General features: G+C 42.0%; 1 protein-coding gene across 5 annotated transcripts in view; it reads right to left on the bottom strand.

Moving 5' to 3' along the window:
• ptpn13 (protein tyrosine phosphatase non-receptor type 13) overlaps positions 1–15,197 on the bottom strand; it is a 46,443-nt gene that overhangs the window by 5,204 nt on the left and 26,042 nt on the right. Inside the window, exons 10-33 of one of the 5 annotated variants that reach the window (XM_041959718.1) lie at positions 14,602–14,818; positions 13,440–13,514; positions 13,165–13,336; positions 12,692–12,842; positions 12,465–12,603; positions 11,987–12,139; positions 11,362–11,544; positions 11,085–11,247; positions 9,332–9,767; positions 8,471–8,577; positions 7,376–7,429; positions 6,714–6,803; positions 6,405–6,512; positions 6,128–6,259; positions 5,560–6,044; positions 4,984–5,115; positions 3,892–3,985; positions 3,660–3,745; positions 3,401–3,569; positions 2,200–2,414; positions 1,987–2,085; positions 1,506–1,888; positions 693–870; positions 416–571 (exon numbers count right to left, since the gene is read on the bottom strand). In XM_041959718.1, the coding sequence (XP_041815652.1) occupies positions 416–571; positions 693–870; positions 1,506–1,888; positions 1,987–2,085; positions 2,200–2,414; positions 3,401–3,569; positions 3,660–3,745; positions 3,892–3,985; positions 4,984–5,115; positions 5,560–6,044; positions 6,128–6,259; positions 6,405–6,512; positions 6,714–6,803; positions 7,376–7,429; positions 8,471–8,577; positions 9,332–9,767; positions 11,085–11,247; positions 11,362–11,544; positions 11,987–12,139; positions 12,465–12,603; positions 12,692–12,842; positions 13,165–13,336; positions 13,440–13,514; positions 14,602–14,818 (4,177 nt within the window). The remainder of the gene's footprint in view (positions 1–415; positions 572–692; positions 871–1,505; positions 1,889–1,986; positions 2,086–2,199; positions 2,415–3,400; positions 3,570–3,659; positions 3,746–3,891; positions 3,986–4,983; positions 5,116–5,559; positions 6,045–6,127; positions 6,260–6,404; positions 6,513–6,713; positions 6,804–7,375; positions 7,430–8,470; positions 8,578–9,331; positions 9,768–11,084; positions 11,248–11,361; positions 11,545–11,986; positions 12,140–12,464; positions 12,604–12,691; positions 12,843–13,164; positions 13,337–13,439; positions 13,515–14,601; positions 14,819–15,197) is intronic. The other 4 variants (XM_041959720.1, XM_041959719.1, XM_041959722.1 and 1 more) reach the window with 4 other exon arrangements.

Below are 15,197 nucleotides of genomic sequence, written 5' to 3'. Positions count from 1 at the left end.
ATACATTATGGAAAGGAATAGTCACACAATTTGGGAAACACGCTTACTTCCTTTCTTGCTGAGAGTTATATGAGAAGGTCGATACCACTCTCACTTATACTGTGTAGTAAATAAGAAGCTGTCCAAAGTAAAAACAGGCGGGCAGAGCCAGATTAACTGTTTCCCACTGCTTCCAGTCTTTAAGGAAGCTTAGCTAATCAGCTCCTGGCTTTAGCGCCACAGTTCATGAACAGGCATGAAAGTGGCATTGATCTTCTCATCTAACCCCTTGCAAGAAAGTGAATACACACAGTTCCCAAACGTTGAACTAGTTCTTTAAATGAAAACCACTTTTGAGAATAAATTTGAAACAATTACTCTCTTAGTGGTACTAATGCACCAACAACACAGCATGGGATTTGTGATGGATCCGTACCATAATCATTCGGTCCCCGGGCCTGAGCCGTCCGTCTCCTTTGGCTGGATCCTGGACGATGTCATGGATGTAGCATCCGTGATCATTACCTTTGGTGAGGGTGAAGCCCAGGCTGCCTTTTTCTGACTTCACCAAGGAGACCTTGAGCTCAACTTCCTAAAAGCAGACATGAGTCACAGTTACAGGAGTTACTCTTGAGCTTAATAAGATATTTAAAAAATCAGATCCATATTACAGTTTATGAGTCAGACTTCTTGGAAATTTTTAGATCACTAACTTTCCATCTTGAACGCTTCTCTTCCTCAGTTCTTACCGGGACCAATTCCTCCATGTCATGTCCATTGCCAGACAAGGTGAGGTTTAAGGGCAGAGGCAGTGGAGGAGGCAGGGGATCTGGGCTTGGAGCAGTGGGGGGGAGGGCCTCCAGATCAGCTGTCATGGGGGATGAAGGACACCTGTCCAAACAACAAGGACTAAATTATATGAGATATCAGAAAATCTAATGAATGCAGATGATATGGCTATTAGACCCCATTAATACCCGATATTAAAATGTAATCTGTATCTAGACATGTTTACCAGATTAGGAAGATACATGTAAATGCAAAGTTTTGTAAATGCATCATGATCAGAATGTGTTTGGATCTGCCTGACCACATCTGCGGGTAGTCTGGTTCACATTGTGTTTGGATCTTAGGAACGTGTCAATCTGTACAATGCGCTGGCATCAGTTCACAACATAACAGTGGTATAGATAGTTGTTTTTAGCTAACATGAAATATATGTGGTTTAAATTTAGAGCGTGAGCAAGCAAAAAGGCTGAAAGAAACACGTTCTTCTGTCTAGTTCCCTTATACATCTGTTCTGTGCCACAAAAGTACCAAAAGATGCGTTACTCAACAGAACTGCAAGAAAATTAAAGAAATACCAGTGGAAAATGAATGACACACAGTAATGAAGATAACAAAAATGCAATAAAAGTACCAGGTGTAAATGCAAAGACAAGATCAGATTTATTATTCATATGGGATGAACAGATTTCATTTAATACCAGTGTAAATGGGGTGTTACATTATCACTGATCAGGTACCTCTTGCTAAGGTCCGACCGCGTCATTGACAGGTTTGGGGAGTAGAAGGCTGAGTGGATGGTTTCGTCCAGCTGACCAGTGCTGTCGTAGCGTCCCAGTCCCAGATTGCTGCTGGGGGTGTGGTACACACTCTGGTCCCAAGTTTTCCTGCTGTGCTCCACAGCGCTCGGGCTGAAGGCTTCTTCCACCTCCTCATCCCCATCAGTGCTGTCACTGTAGCTGTTGTGTCGGCCGGGGGTTTTGAAACGCAGCCTATCTAGGGCCTCCTCCACCATGAACTGACTCCTCTTGCTTTGTGTATCCAGAGGAGAGGTTGTTCTGCCGAAGTTCAGGCTGGACTCTGCCTGGGTCAGTGGCTCCTTTCGGGGTGATGGCATGGGTGTCTGGGAGGAAATATGTTAAAAGTAAGTTTCCAACAATTACTGGTACTTGTCCACACAGCAGTTAGGGACGAAAAATGTAAAAATATTTACTGACTCACCAAAGCTGAATTGTCCATTTCAGGAAGAACCCCATGTTCAGGTCTACAGAGGAGCAAAGTCACCTCCTGTCCTGTTCCTCGCAAGGCTGATATCACCTCCTATGTGAAGGAACAGGAGAACACACACTTCAAAATAACTTATGCTTTCAAACAATGTTCTATTCCAACTTGATTTCTAGCTGTGAGCGCAGCAGGGAGAGATATCCCACTTACATGTTGCGAGAGTCCTTTGAGGGAGGTTTGATTGACCCGCATGATGACGTCGCCCACTTTGATGCGACCGCTCTCTGCAGCCGGTTGGCCAGGAAAGAGCTTTTTAACCCGCACCATGCTGGAGCCGTGGGGCTCGTCTGGGATGCTCTCCTCTCGACTAAAACTGAAACCCAGCCCTGATGTGTTCTTCAACAGGCACACCTCAAACACATTATCTGTGGGGAAATAGACATGCAGGTACAGTGAACTGGACACTCTTTATGCTAGATGTGTTAGTTGTGTGATAAACTGGTAACCTGTCCAGCGTATACTCAGTCTCTAAGCCAATATATGCTGGGATAGGCTTAACTTTCCCTGATCCTGCTTAGAATGAGAGATTAGAGATAGTGGATGGATTAACAAATAGTGGGAGGGACAAAGTAATTTCAGATGAAATACAAGTACATGGTGGATTACAAATAGTGCAGTCATATGTAACTACCCACAAGGGCTGCTCCATAGGGGGCAGACCAGCACCTGTTTGAGCTCAAGATAGATTGTGACATCAGAATAAAAAAAATCATCAGTATATCATCTTCTGAAGTTGCCTTTAAAACAGATTCACAAACTTTTCTTTCTCTTACTTTACTAAGAAGTCATTAACAAGATGTTTCCTGTAGGCTTCACAAATCCTTCCAGACACAAACTCAATTATCTAAAAAAGCACTTGGGTGACTGAGGAAATTAAGTTATTGTACCATGCAAATGCTTTGCTCAGCATATAACCATAGTCTGGTAATCTGAAAAAAAAAAAAACCCAGACAGACCCGTGTGCACATTGAAAGCATTATAGGTGTCTGTAATTGCACCCCCTGTCTGAAGTTAATCAGGCTTCGGCTGTCCGACTTCATCTTCCAAAACCACATTCTTATTAGTATCTAATTCCCACTACTCAGCAAGGAAACACTGTCTGTGACTAACACTAAAACACAAATTCAGGAAAAAGACTGCCATAACACACCACATCTTCACCAAGATGAAACCTACTGTAGTTCACAGTTAATCATAGATATTCTTTTTATCATAACTTGGAAGTGAGGAAGAAGCAGCAGGTTCACATGTAGATGCTATGGCTGCCCATCAATGAGCAGTTACGACAAAATAAAAACGTATTATCAAACTGCTTGAGAATCCTTAGTTGTGAGGCATGTTGTGGCCTCACCTGGTGTAACAAAGCTGTACTCCAGTTTTTCTTTGACCTCAAGTGGCTGCTCTTTGCCCTTGGTCTGGTCTCGGTTGCTGGCGGCACATGGTGGAGTGCACTGAGGTGTGAGGGGAGCATGGACGCTGTCTGCAGGCAGATGACCCTTCTCCAGCAACAAGTGCACTGTCTGAGGGAGCAAATAAATTGACTTTAGTGGGCACCCGGGTAGCAACTAAACAGCTTGTCAGCAGGGCGCTCGTGGTAAATGTCACCACACCTGCCCAGTGTCTCTGAGAGCCTCCACTGCCTGCTGATGAGTGGCTCCCTCCAGACTTTTACCATTGACGGCCACCACGCGATCACCTAAGCAGAGGACAGACAGAGCAGTTACGACATAAAAAGAGTCAAAACAGATGGAGATGTACTCACGTTTGTTCCAGTAGTTCTGATGCAGTTAAAAATGAAGTCTTTCATGCAATGACTTATAACATCACTGTTTGGGCCGGTACCTTTGTGTATCCGTCCATCGAGCTCAGCAGCTCCTTTTGGTATGATGGCCTTGACGTAGATGCCTCCATGTCGAACAGTTGTGTTCACTCCCCCCTAAGAAACGAACACACCTCTTAGTCTAACCAGTCAGAGAGAAATAGCTCATTATGTATTTTGAATGGGGGTTGATGGTGGGTGTGAATGTTTTTTTCTTTTTTCAGTATAATTAATGAATGATAAATACTTTGTCTTTACCTAGGGTTCAGAAATATAATCTTAGTACATTACACATAATTATGACATTATTAAAAAAGTTATTATCTGCAAAGCACAGCCTCAGATGGAGTGAACCATAATGCTAATACCCTTTCACCTCACCCTTTGACAGCCAATATCATTGTATGCCAATAATGTCCTTTAAATCTAAATTCATCTTTGGCTGAATTTTTAAATAATGTAGACAAAGCATTTATCATATCACAATTATGAATTAGTTGAAAATGAACAAAATCTCCACTGTGGTTAAATCTAGATTATCAGTGATGATGTGAATTTCTATTCAGTACTCATGTCACTATGATGGTCTCGATTGTGGGTTTATTGTTAAGATGAATTTCATGGTTATTTCAGTTTTCCTATTACTAATATGACACAACACTCAAGCAGTCGTTATTCTAAACACATTTGCCAGCAACCCTGGTCTGACCACACACGGCCAAGTGATTTGTTATTGTGGAGTAAATGAATCCATGTTAATCAATAAGGGGTTCAAAATCCGTGAGAGAAAGTATATTAGTGGCACTCCAGCCAGTCATCAGCAAACAGGCAGGAAACCATAAGAAAAGTTCACTAACTAGTCCTGTTAAAACTGTGAAGGTACTAAAGATCTTGTGTGGATATATTACAAAAAATCCTTAATAATTAAAAAACAAAACAAAAAACAAGACAGCATGCAATAAGAATTAGGTAGACAATATTCCCACAAGAGCTTCCAGACAACAGACAACAATCAGCGTTTAGAAAGCAAACCAAACCAAGCAACATATAAACCCAAACGGACAACAGTGACCAGATGAGTGGGAAAGGGGCCAAAACAAAGAGAGGCTGAAAACCTTGCCGAACAGTACCGTGACACTTATGCCCAGGCTGCTGTCTTTTTTGGACAGCTCAACGTCAAATAGTTCTCCTGGACGGAGACTATTGACCCCTGGGGCATTACCATTTAAATTTTCCATGATGTATTCCTGCAAACAGAGAACAGGGTATTAAGTTGAATTATCACAAGCTGGAACATGCAGAAAGAAAAACGGGATGAAGGTGAGGAAGCTGGAGTCGGCAGTGTGGAGAAGAAAATGAGCGCATATTACATTCAAGGAAGGCCATGCAGTGTATAGGCAACAAAATGCATTGCATTGACATTGTAAATGCAATGACAGGCAAAGGTTATATACAACAGGCAGTTAGTTGTGCCAAGCATCTGAAAGGTAATGTGTAATGCTTGTTTTCTGGAAGGACCATTCTTATCCTGTAATATATAAAAGTTTATCTTTGTTACACCTGGATTAAAAAAAAAACCTTTTGCAAGTTTTGATTGATAGATCTCCTGAGTACACAACTACTAAGTAGGATGACTGATTAAAGCTAAGTTTCAATTTATTACAATTAATTCATAAACACAAAGGCTGCACCTTTTTGACTTTGAGTTTCTCTTGACTACTGGAATAAGTCTCCTCATCCATGTCCGAATCCCCCCAGTCAGAATGCTCGGAAACTTTGGGAGCTTCCAACAATTTAGCTTTCCTAGTTTTGGGTGGCAGAGCCGGCGGCGTAGGATCCACACCCACGTTAGGTTCTGGTCTATGATGCTGGGCAATGGGTGCAGCTGTGGCAGCAGCTTTGGCTCTTTCTAGGCACTGCAGAACTCCATTAGCAGGGGGTTGGCTGATTTTAGCAACACCGCTTGTCCTGGAGTCCTGAGAACTGAGGCTGGTGTGCTGATGGACTGGGGACGAGGTGGATGACGGTGTGCCACCACTCTGGAGAGGAGGGCTGGGGCTTCCTGTTCCCGCCTGCTCCTCTGAAGAGGTATCAAAGTCTGGTTCTCGTCTCTGGCCAGAGTCGAGTGCCTTCAATACAGACTTGACTTGGTAGGGAACATAACCTGAAGAAGATTCTATCAAAACAAGGAAGAAGAACAGTGATCTTAGTCCACAAGTCTAGAAATAAAAGAAAGTACAATCATATCGATGCTTTTACCTTTGTAGAGCCTCTCCTTGGGTTGTGACACCACCAGAGTAACATCATCAGGAGCATTTTGGAGGATATCTATCGTGGTGGCATGTGAGAGCCCTTGCAGGTTCACGTCATTCACTGAGATCAGCCGGTCACCTGCATCGACATTACAACTGTTAAACACATGTAAGACGACCAGTTGTGGCAAGACAGAGAACTGCTAACCATTATCACAGCAGACAATAAAAATATCATAATCCAGCCATATAGGAGGAAAGAGTGTAGCAAAAGACTGGTCTACCAGGTTTCAGGCAGCCGTTGACATCAGCAGGACCCCCAGGAGTGATGGAGCTAATGATGGTGCCAAGGTCCATACGACCAGAGTTCTCCCCTCCTACGACCTGGAACCCTAGAGAACACACGCATGCACAAGCAGATATAAATGCATAAATATATATATATACGCTCACTGAAACACAAAACATCAGGGGAACACAAACGCCTTAAATGCAATTTATAATACCTGTCAACTCTGACAGCTGAGAAGTGGCAGCAGAGGCAGTGTGAAATTGAGCTGTTATTTCAGGAAAATGCATATATACACTCTTACCCAGGCCATATTTCACATCTTTCTTCAGGTTTACAGTTGTGATTTCTCTCTCTGGAGATGGTAAGGCACTGAGCTTTTTCTTGAGTGAGTCTGTGCAGCACAAGGACACATGATATTTGTTTTTACTTACTGGAATACACTGTAGATACATGGTGCTTTGTTGTTTCTGACACATGTCATGGGGTCATTTTGGAAAATAATCTCACAGGGTATGTACAGACACTCTGAGAACATTAGTATATCTGCACCGAAACTACTAATCAGCCCAGGCAGGCATACGGTGCTGCTGAGGGGCCCCTACTTTAGCACTGTTGGTTAATGGGCCTGAAAAGACGTGTTAAGCTAGGATGAAAGGGAAGGTCATGAGTTCAGTGCCAAGCATGAAGCTATTAAATGGTGGGACAGGAGCCAGTTCTACAGGCAGGCAGCACAGAGGAGGACAGAGACTCAATTCTGCATTATATAACTGTGATTTAGAACACTGATTTTTTTTGGTTTGTATATCCGTACTTGGCTGTGCCACAGTCAGCATATGGTTCAACAGATTGGAGAGGAGGATTAGAAACGTTACAAAATGAGAGATGGTGGAGAGCAGTCGGATGTTTCATGCATTTTGACATTATGCTGTGTACAAAACATGGAAATCTACTGTCTATGCATACCGTTAACAGAAGCTGGGGTTGAAGGCGGTGCAGAGGAACTGTGCATACTGACACCTAGGAATACAACACAAGAGGTCATCTTTGTACAATATACAGAACTTTTTGTCTGCCTCTCTGCTAAATTATAGGCAATAATGTAGGAAAACATTTCTAGAGTGAGATTTTATTCTGTTGGTACATTTCACTGGTATATTTTATTGTTTATTGTTTAGTATATTTTCATTTCTGGTATATTTTTAATTGCATTTACGAATATTTTTATTGCATGTTGGTTTATTTTATTCTAGTATCTTAATTTTATTTTAGAATCTTTCTTATTATCTTGTTTCTAACATGGGGGTTGCAATGCAAATTTCATCGACATGTCATGCTCAATGACAATAAAGAAATTTTGAACCTTGAATCTAGAGAAATATACTATCATCAGTTAATAATCAACACATGCAAAAGCCCCTTGCATAATCAGACCATTTTATGTGAACACTAGCAAGTGAAGTAAAGAAAATAAACTTAAAACAGAAGATTTTCTACACATAAATGTTTAAAATAGAGCATTTTATTAGAGCTTAATCTATAGTCTCAGTCCAAGCATAAAAAAAACAGAAACAGTGCTGTTGTCCTGTGATTCAATGAGGACTCAAAATAACTTGATTTGAATCTATGCTAAAAAAAATTATGAAAAGAAGAACGACTTGCCACAGAGTAACTCTCTTGTTTTAGATCTCCCTGCTTGCTTTCAGAAGATAACATGTTCCATACACATGTCATCATAGTTACTTGCTTTCCCAATGTTCAAAAGAATGCTGTTTATCTTAAAACATTACTGTTAGTTACGGGCCTGCTTAAAAAGTGTTTATACGAGTAGGTAAAATTGCTGAGGCCTATATAAGGCCTCATTCGACTTTTGAATTCCTTCCTTGGAATCAAGAGAGCTGAACCTGCAGACAATACCTATCTTAAGTGCTGATAAGCTATTAATATTCAGCTGAATTTTTCTAGAGTCTCTGGATTTATAAGAGCAGAGATGTACATTTTCCACTAGTGCTATGCTTCATCGGAAGAGACGCATCATCCTTCACAGGTCAGCATCCTTACCTACTACATATGCTTGGCCAGTGTCCTCTACGGAAGAAGTGTCAGATTCTTTTTTGGACCGGGTGAGACTCCACACTGGGCTGCTGTGTGTCACTGTGCCAAATGATCTGAGAAGGAGACGTGGAGAAGATTTAGGCAGAGGAGGCAACTTCTCCTTAGTGAACTTGGCCGAAGAACGAACAGCAAACAGAATGGACAAAAAGCAGAAAACCCCCACTCCCTTTCATTCTTATATAGTACAAACATTTAGGTGCTTTTACACATACAGAATCCTACTTAATTTAAATTCACACGTCTTCTGTTAAGCTGACACGAGAGGGAGCAACTGGCACCAAAACAGACACGCTATGACTAAAAATATGAAAAAAAACACACACACACACAGGTTGATCTCACATGAACACAACATAGACACAAGGGCGCATGTGGGCGCATGTGGGTGCATGCGCGCGTGCACGCACGTACACACACACACACCCAGAGGGTTAATTAGAGTCTGTAGGTAGGGCTCTCTGCGTACTTGTGGTGTTAGGCAGCGCTATAGTCCCAGTAACAAGTCCTCAGTTAGTAACCCTGGTCTGTCCTATGTGAGCTTGCAGACTCTGAAGACTTCACAGAGGCCCAACTAATAAACACAAGGTCACACTTCCTTAATTGAGCTTGAAATAAGACTTTAAAGGACTTCATAAAACATTCTAGTTCCTGCAACATTTCTTGGATGGTAAGGTAATAACTTGATGAAAAGAAATAATTGTCTGCATTTATAACACCCACTATGATTTTATTCAGAACTACTTCTCTCTCACAAACGAGTGTACTTCAAAACAAATCTACCGTAACATTTCACTTCCTTCAACTCACTTGTCCTGTTGGTGTGAGAGGGAGTCTGTGTCTGAGCTGGCTCGCTGGTGTTGCTGGAAATGAGAGGCCAGTTGGCCGGGTGGTGCCTGACTCAGTCCGCTGTGTGACTGGCCACTGTATGACTCCGCCACTCTGTGCTCTGGAGACTCTGGCATCTGTCCTAGGTTGTGGTGGGAGCGGCTCATTATTCGCGGATTGGAAAGGATCGTGGAAGCCACTGGGTTGAAACCTGGAAATTGAAGCTCATCCTGGACCAACAGTGGGCCAGATGGTGCCTTGTTGAGGGCCACTTCTGAGTAGGAGATCCTCTTCAGGTGGTCTGGGTTGGAGCGTGTTGATAAGCTGGGGGCCAGGCTGCCTGAGCTCACGGTCCTCCCCACTGAGTCTCGACTCCTAGGGTCAAGGGAGTACTGCAAGCTGCTCAAGGGGCAGTTCTCTGATCACCAGAAAAGACATGCAAAACAGAAAGTTACTAGATATGAATAATGAATAACAACATTTTTGTTTATTTATATAACAAAAAGTATGACAAAATAATATAGCAGGGGAAATTCCAAAGTGTTGATTTGTGTTGCCTTCAGCAGAAGTAATTATTGTCTAGACGGAACAAGCAGGTACTGTCCTACACCGTTTTTTTCTAGCGATATCCATCTTAATCATCATAGCTAATGGGCTGGCCAGTCTTCTTGGCAGTCATCAGCTTAGTTGTGACTTTATGTCAACAATCGGGTGGGGCGTGATAGAGACAAAGTTGTTGTGTTGTTCAGCTAAGTGAAACAAATCAAGCGAAGCAAGGCACCGTGTTAAAGATAAATCAACACATCAAGTTCGCCCACACAAGTTTGACAGACACTTTATATAATTGGAATAGTTGTGCGGAAATTAAAGTTGTTCTCTGACAGATTAGACAATGGCACACAGCATTCTCCACACAGAAGTTGATATAGTGTGTCCTTCCCATCATCACAAAGTATTTGCCATGCAGTTGTGATCAGATCTTCCCAGGAAAGGAAGAGATGAGTTAAATGCCTTCTAGGTGTTGACATAAAATAAACCCATTATTGTCTCCAGTGTAGCATGTAACATATTAAGTGAATGTGGAAAGAGTGGAGGACGGCAGGCATGATTAAAGTCACCAGAAACAAGGAGGGCATGCCGGGGTCGTGTCTGCAGCCTGCTTGTAACTGAGTGGATGACATCACAGACTATGACTGTGTTTGCAGAGGGGGAATATACACCCCTAACCGCTATCACAACAACATGTGAGAATCCACTCGGTAGGCAAGATGAACTGATGCTAACAGCTAATGGCCCCTACTGCCGAGTCTTTAATCATGACGTGCAGTTCATTTTCAAATGAATGAATTCTGATTCAATTTACGTTACACACGCTGTCCAACCTTTTTCGAATCAGGGTTGTACTTGTAAATGAATTCAGTAGCTGTTACAATGTGGTAGGTAAAAAAGTCATTTTGGCAAGACATGTAAATTGAAGTTTTCAGGGAGCGAAATGAGTGGGCATCAGCTTTTATCTGGAGGATATGTGGGATGGCTGACACATGCAGCTGCGCCTGAAAACAGTGTATTGTATGTATTGTTGACGTCATCAGGAGGATTGCTGTGATAGGTAACTTTTGTTTGCCTCCCTCTAAACTAACATATATGTAGCTTCGCCAAAATGCATCGGTCTGAGCCTGAGGCCATATTATCTGAACTCCCCTCACTTATGTGTGGCTGCTCACTTCCCTCCTACCTAGGTCTTGAAGCTCCTGGTTGTTTTGGCGGGCCTTCATCTGCAGGTGGAACTTGTGCTGATCAGAGCAGAGCTGTAGCAGATACTGACAGGTTTTGTTGCTGTCCGTCTGAAACAGGTGCTTAATCCCATCTGACGTGTTCTGAAGGCAAATCTTCTTTTTCTTCAGGATGAAATAAACATTTATGTGAAAGTGAGAACCATCTGGGCTAAGGAAGAGTGAATCAACTGCATTCGATCTATCCATTATTCTGATAAGAAAGACTCTAGTACATACTGTAAAGGAAATCTTTTTTGTCTCCCTCCAGGGGAACCTTAGCACCGGGGTACGGTTCCCATTAAGGACCTCAAAGATGAGCACCCCCTTGGAGAAGACACCCAGCATGATGCCCGTCTGGGACCTCTTCTCGGGAAGCACCCGATGGAAATGGACACCATACTCTGTCAGCCTCTGGCTCACCTTTAAAACAACCACGATGGACTATGTCAAATTCTCTTTACTACTTAACTTAAGCTTTTCATGCAGAGAAGAGATCTTTAATTGGGTGATCCATCAGTGATCCAATCGGTGTGTTGTTCTTTATGTGATTACACGTGATAACATAATAGTATTCAATTTGGTTCAGTGGCATGAAAAACACAGAGCTGCTTTAGTGACTATAAAAAAAATATTAGAAAGACAGGACAAAATGCAGGGTCAACTACTTTTGTTTGTAGTTGATGCTGCAAATTTTGTTTTTTGCTGTCAAACATAAACTCAAATCTATTACTTCTTCTGCCAAAGTTCATGGTGTTGGACACAAAATACAAGGTTTAGCTGCAAAAGATCAAGGGTGGTAATAATAAATATCTTGGTATGTCTGCCTGAAACCGTGATTCCTATATACTCTGATCTTGCTGACCTTGAGAAACTCAAACTCTGCCTCAGTGTCAGATGCCCCATAGTAGTTGCTGTGAAGTTTCAGCAGCTCCTCCTTGATGACTGTCTGGTTCACCTTATCCAGGACCGACACCGGCAGGTAATGCTCCAGCCTGAAATAAGTCTTCCCGTGCAGCTGAGCCACAGAGATTAACAGGACCATTCTTAAGATCAAGTTGTGTTTAACGAGGCCAATGTTCAACTTCATTAATTACAGTCTTGAGAAAGTTTTACCACAGAAGCCTTTACTTCACATTCTACTTCAAATATGTATACTTAACAATACTTTCTAATTTAGAAAACAATAAAAACTATGATATGCTAACACAAAACACAAAATAAAAAGAAAAATAATTAGAAAAGCAATAATTATTTTTGAAAAAGTCACTATTCCACAAGTTAAAAGCAGTATTTTCAGTGAATTATTGTTGCCTCATAGATGTATGAAAGAAATCTGGTACCTCAGCTTGGTAGTCACTGAATTCAGCCTGCAGCGCCAGTGAAGCAAGGATCATGGCATTTTCTGTGTCACAGCGCATCCGCTCCTCCAAGATATCCTTCCTCAGCTGTAGGTAGTATTGATGTTTGGTCATAGCATGCCTGTTATACAGAAGAATACAGACATTTTTATTTTTTCTTAAACAGGACATGCCAACACAAGTTCTCACCTACGATAATGTGCACTTACTGTATGAGGTTGACATCATCAAGGAAGAATTTGATGCGTAAGAAAAGATTAAAAGGCACATCGGATTTCTTCTTTTTAGGATCCTCCTTCCATCCCTCTGGGGCCACTTTGGACAGTTTGGCATCAGGATCAACGAAGAAAAACTCATTATCTGTGTGTATGATTTTCAGGGGGAGAGGGTTGGGGGTGGGTGAGAGGTGTCAGAGGGAGAAGGAGGTAATCAGTAATGTCTGTCTGCCTGCCTGCATTAACGTAGGTTTTGCATCTTTAATGAGGCAGCAGGCGTAGAAAATGAATTTACATGAAAACACTATTAACCTCTGCGTCAAAGACTAATCAAACCTCATGTAATATGTTTGACATGTCATCTCACAGTTTTATACTTTGCATGTAAGAAATTTTCCCCTACATGTGCAGAGACACACGCACATACAACCCAAACCACAGACATGCACATGAGCAGCATATAGTACCTCTGAGGTATGCTAGGCCGAAGAGATGGTGCTCCACAAGCCCGATGTGGGCAACCACCATATCAAGAACATCTTTACACACTGCCTTGATGTCACAGCTCAGCTCCAGCTTTTGGCCATTCAGCAGCACCACACCAACCTTCCTCTGCACTTCCTCCACCTTACCACGTTTCTTGTGGGCAGAGAGAAAAAAAAGGATGGAGTTATAAATGGAACATGAAGCAGCTTCTGTGACAACACCATGGATACATTAGCTCGTAAATTTATAACCTCACCATTATTGAAGAGGGAACAGATAAGGCAACACAGGGCTCACTGGCCATCTTCACAAACTCAGGCCCATGGAAGTTCTGTTGTTGGGGTAAAGACAAAACATAGTTGCCAGAGAGAGAATGGTTGTTTTACCAAAATGTTAAAAAGGATCATTCTCAACGTGAGCCTCCTTTTCATACATCTTTTTGGTATTATGACAACTGATTGTGTTTAAAATCTAATCACTTGTTGTTAGTGACAAATGAATGAATTTTTTGATGATTAAAAACACATGATAGTGCAGTGCAGTCATTGCTATACAAAAACATCTGCGACACACATGCATGACCAACTCTGAAAAACATTTAAAACACTTCCTTTCTACACTGCAGATTCAAACCTGTTTTAACAGCTACTCTGATCATGAGATCTCAATGACAGCGGCTCATGTAACGCTTTTTTACTTTTGCACACACACTTCCGTGTGGTTTTATGCTGTAATCAAGACTCACCAGAAGTGGAGGAGCAAGATTCCTTTGCTTCAGCTCGAACGTTTTGTTTTACCGTCTGGAAACCCCCACATCCGAAATTAGGTTAATTTAAAATCTACCATAAACACGCAACAGAAAATATGTCTCTCCTTTGTATGTGTAATTACCGTAATAGGAATATAATTTATATACAGTACTGAGGTTTACTGCAAAGATCAGCACATTTTTTGCTATGTTTTACCACCTGTGTTAACACATTTTCACAATTTGTGATAGTAGGCGGGATAAATCAGACCATAACCTAAAAATCCCACATCCCACAACCCCACATATTTAAAATTATCATAGGGAGGCCAATTATGTTTTCCAGACAGAAAGTTTTATCTACAGAACAAGAAGAGAGGACAATATCAAGAAACTAGTTGCCAATGAACTCATGCGTGTTAAATTTGTACATCCATCATCAAATATTGTAACATAAACAGTAAGACACTGAGGGAAGGAGTTCCCATTGCAGTGTTGGAATTATGTAATAACCAATTTCTGGAGTTGGCTGTTTCATGCATGTGTGTTTCTATGTGGTCTACAGCTTTATAGTGATAAATGAAGTTTTGTACTTAAAAGTATACATGGTGTTCAACATGGATTAAATTTGAGGTATCCTTGAGTCTGTTAAGCCAAGCAGAGCAAGAACCTTGGGTTTACGAAGTGCTGCAGCAGAGGTGTACAGGGGGTCTCGAAGGTCGAGCATGGAAGTGCGAGATGGGACCAGGGGGTCATCTGTGGGGTACAGATTGGCCCTGGACAGCCTGCTGGCCAGGTGGGCCTGGAGCCGCTCCACCTCCTCCTCCTGCTTCTGGAGGAGCAGCTCTGCTCCAACCAGACCTTCATCAGATGCTCCTTCATACTGCCTACAGGGAAGAGAAGAGATTGTGTCAGAACAGTCTGACACTGACGAAAGACTGTTGTTCAATGTGTGATGCCTTGTGGGATTTGTCTTTTATTTACTGACTTCTCCATATAATAACTACTTAAAAGTAGAATCATGTGGGGGGATATGTCAGATATGATTTGTTTACACCAAAATCTGATACATTTTCTTTTAGCATCAGAGAAAAACAAGGGCTCTGCAGTTGTACAGATTGTTAGCAGGCATAGCAACAGCAGGCAGGTCTCTGTAATGCCAGAGATTAGAGAGACAGAGATTGCTGAATGTGGATGTCACATTGGATGACCTCACTAGCGAAGCATGGGGCTGACCCTGCTGCGCCACACCAGCTGTGTGTAGCC

The sequence above is a fragment of the Chelmon rostratus genome, chromosome 19, assembly GCF_017976325.1.
Source record: "Chelmon rostratus isolate fCheRos1 chromosome 19, fCheRos1.pri, whole genome shotgun sequence".
Classification (NCBI taxonomy): domain Eukaryota; kingdom Metazoa; phylum Chordata; class Actinopteri; order Chaetodontiformes; family Chaetodontidae; genus Chelmon; species Chelmon rostratus.
Note: the sequence above shows the minus strand (reverse complement) of the source record. Positions and strands in the feature narration are given on the sequence as shown.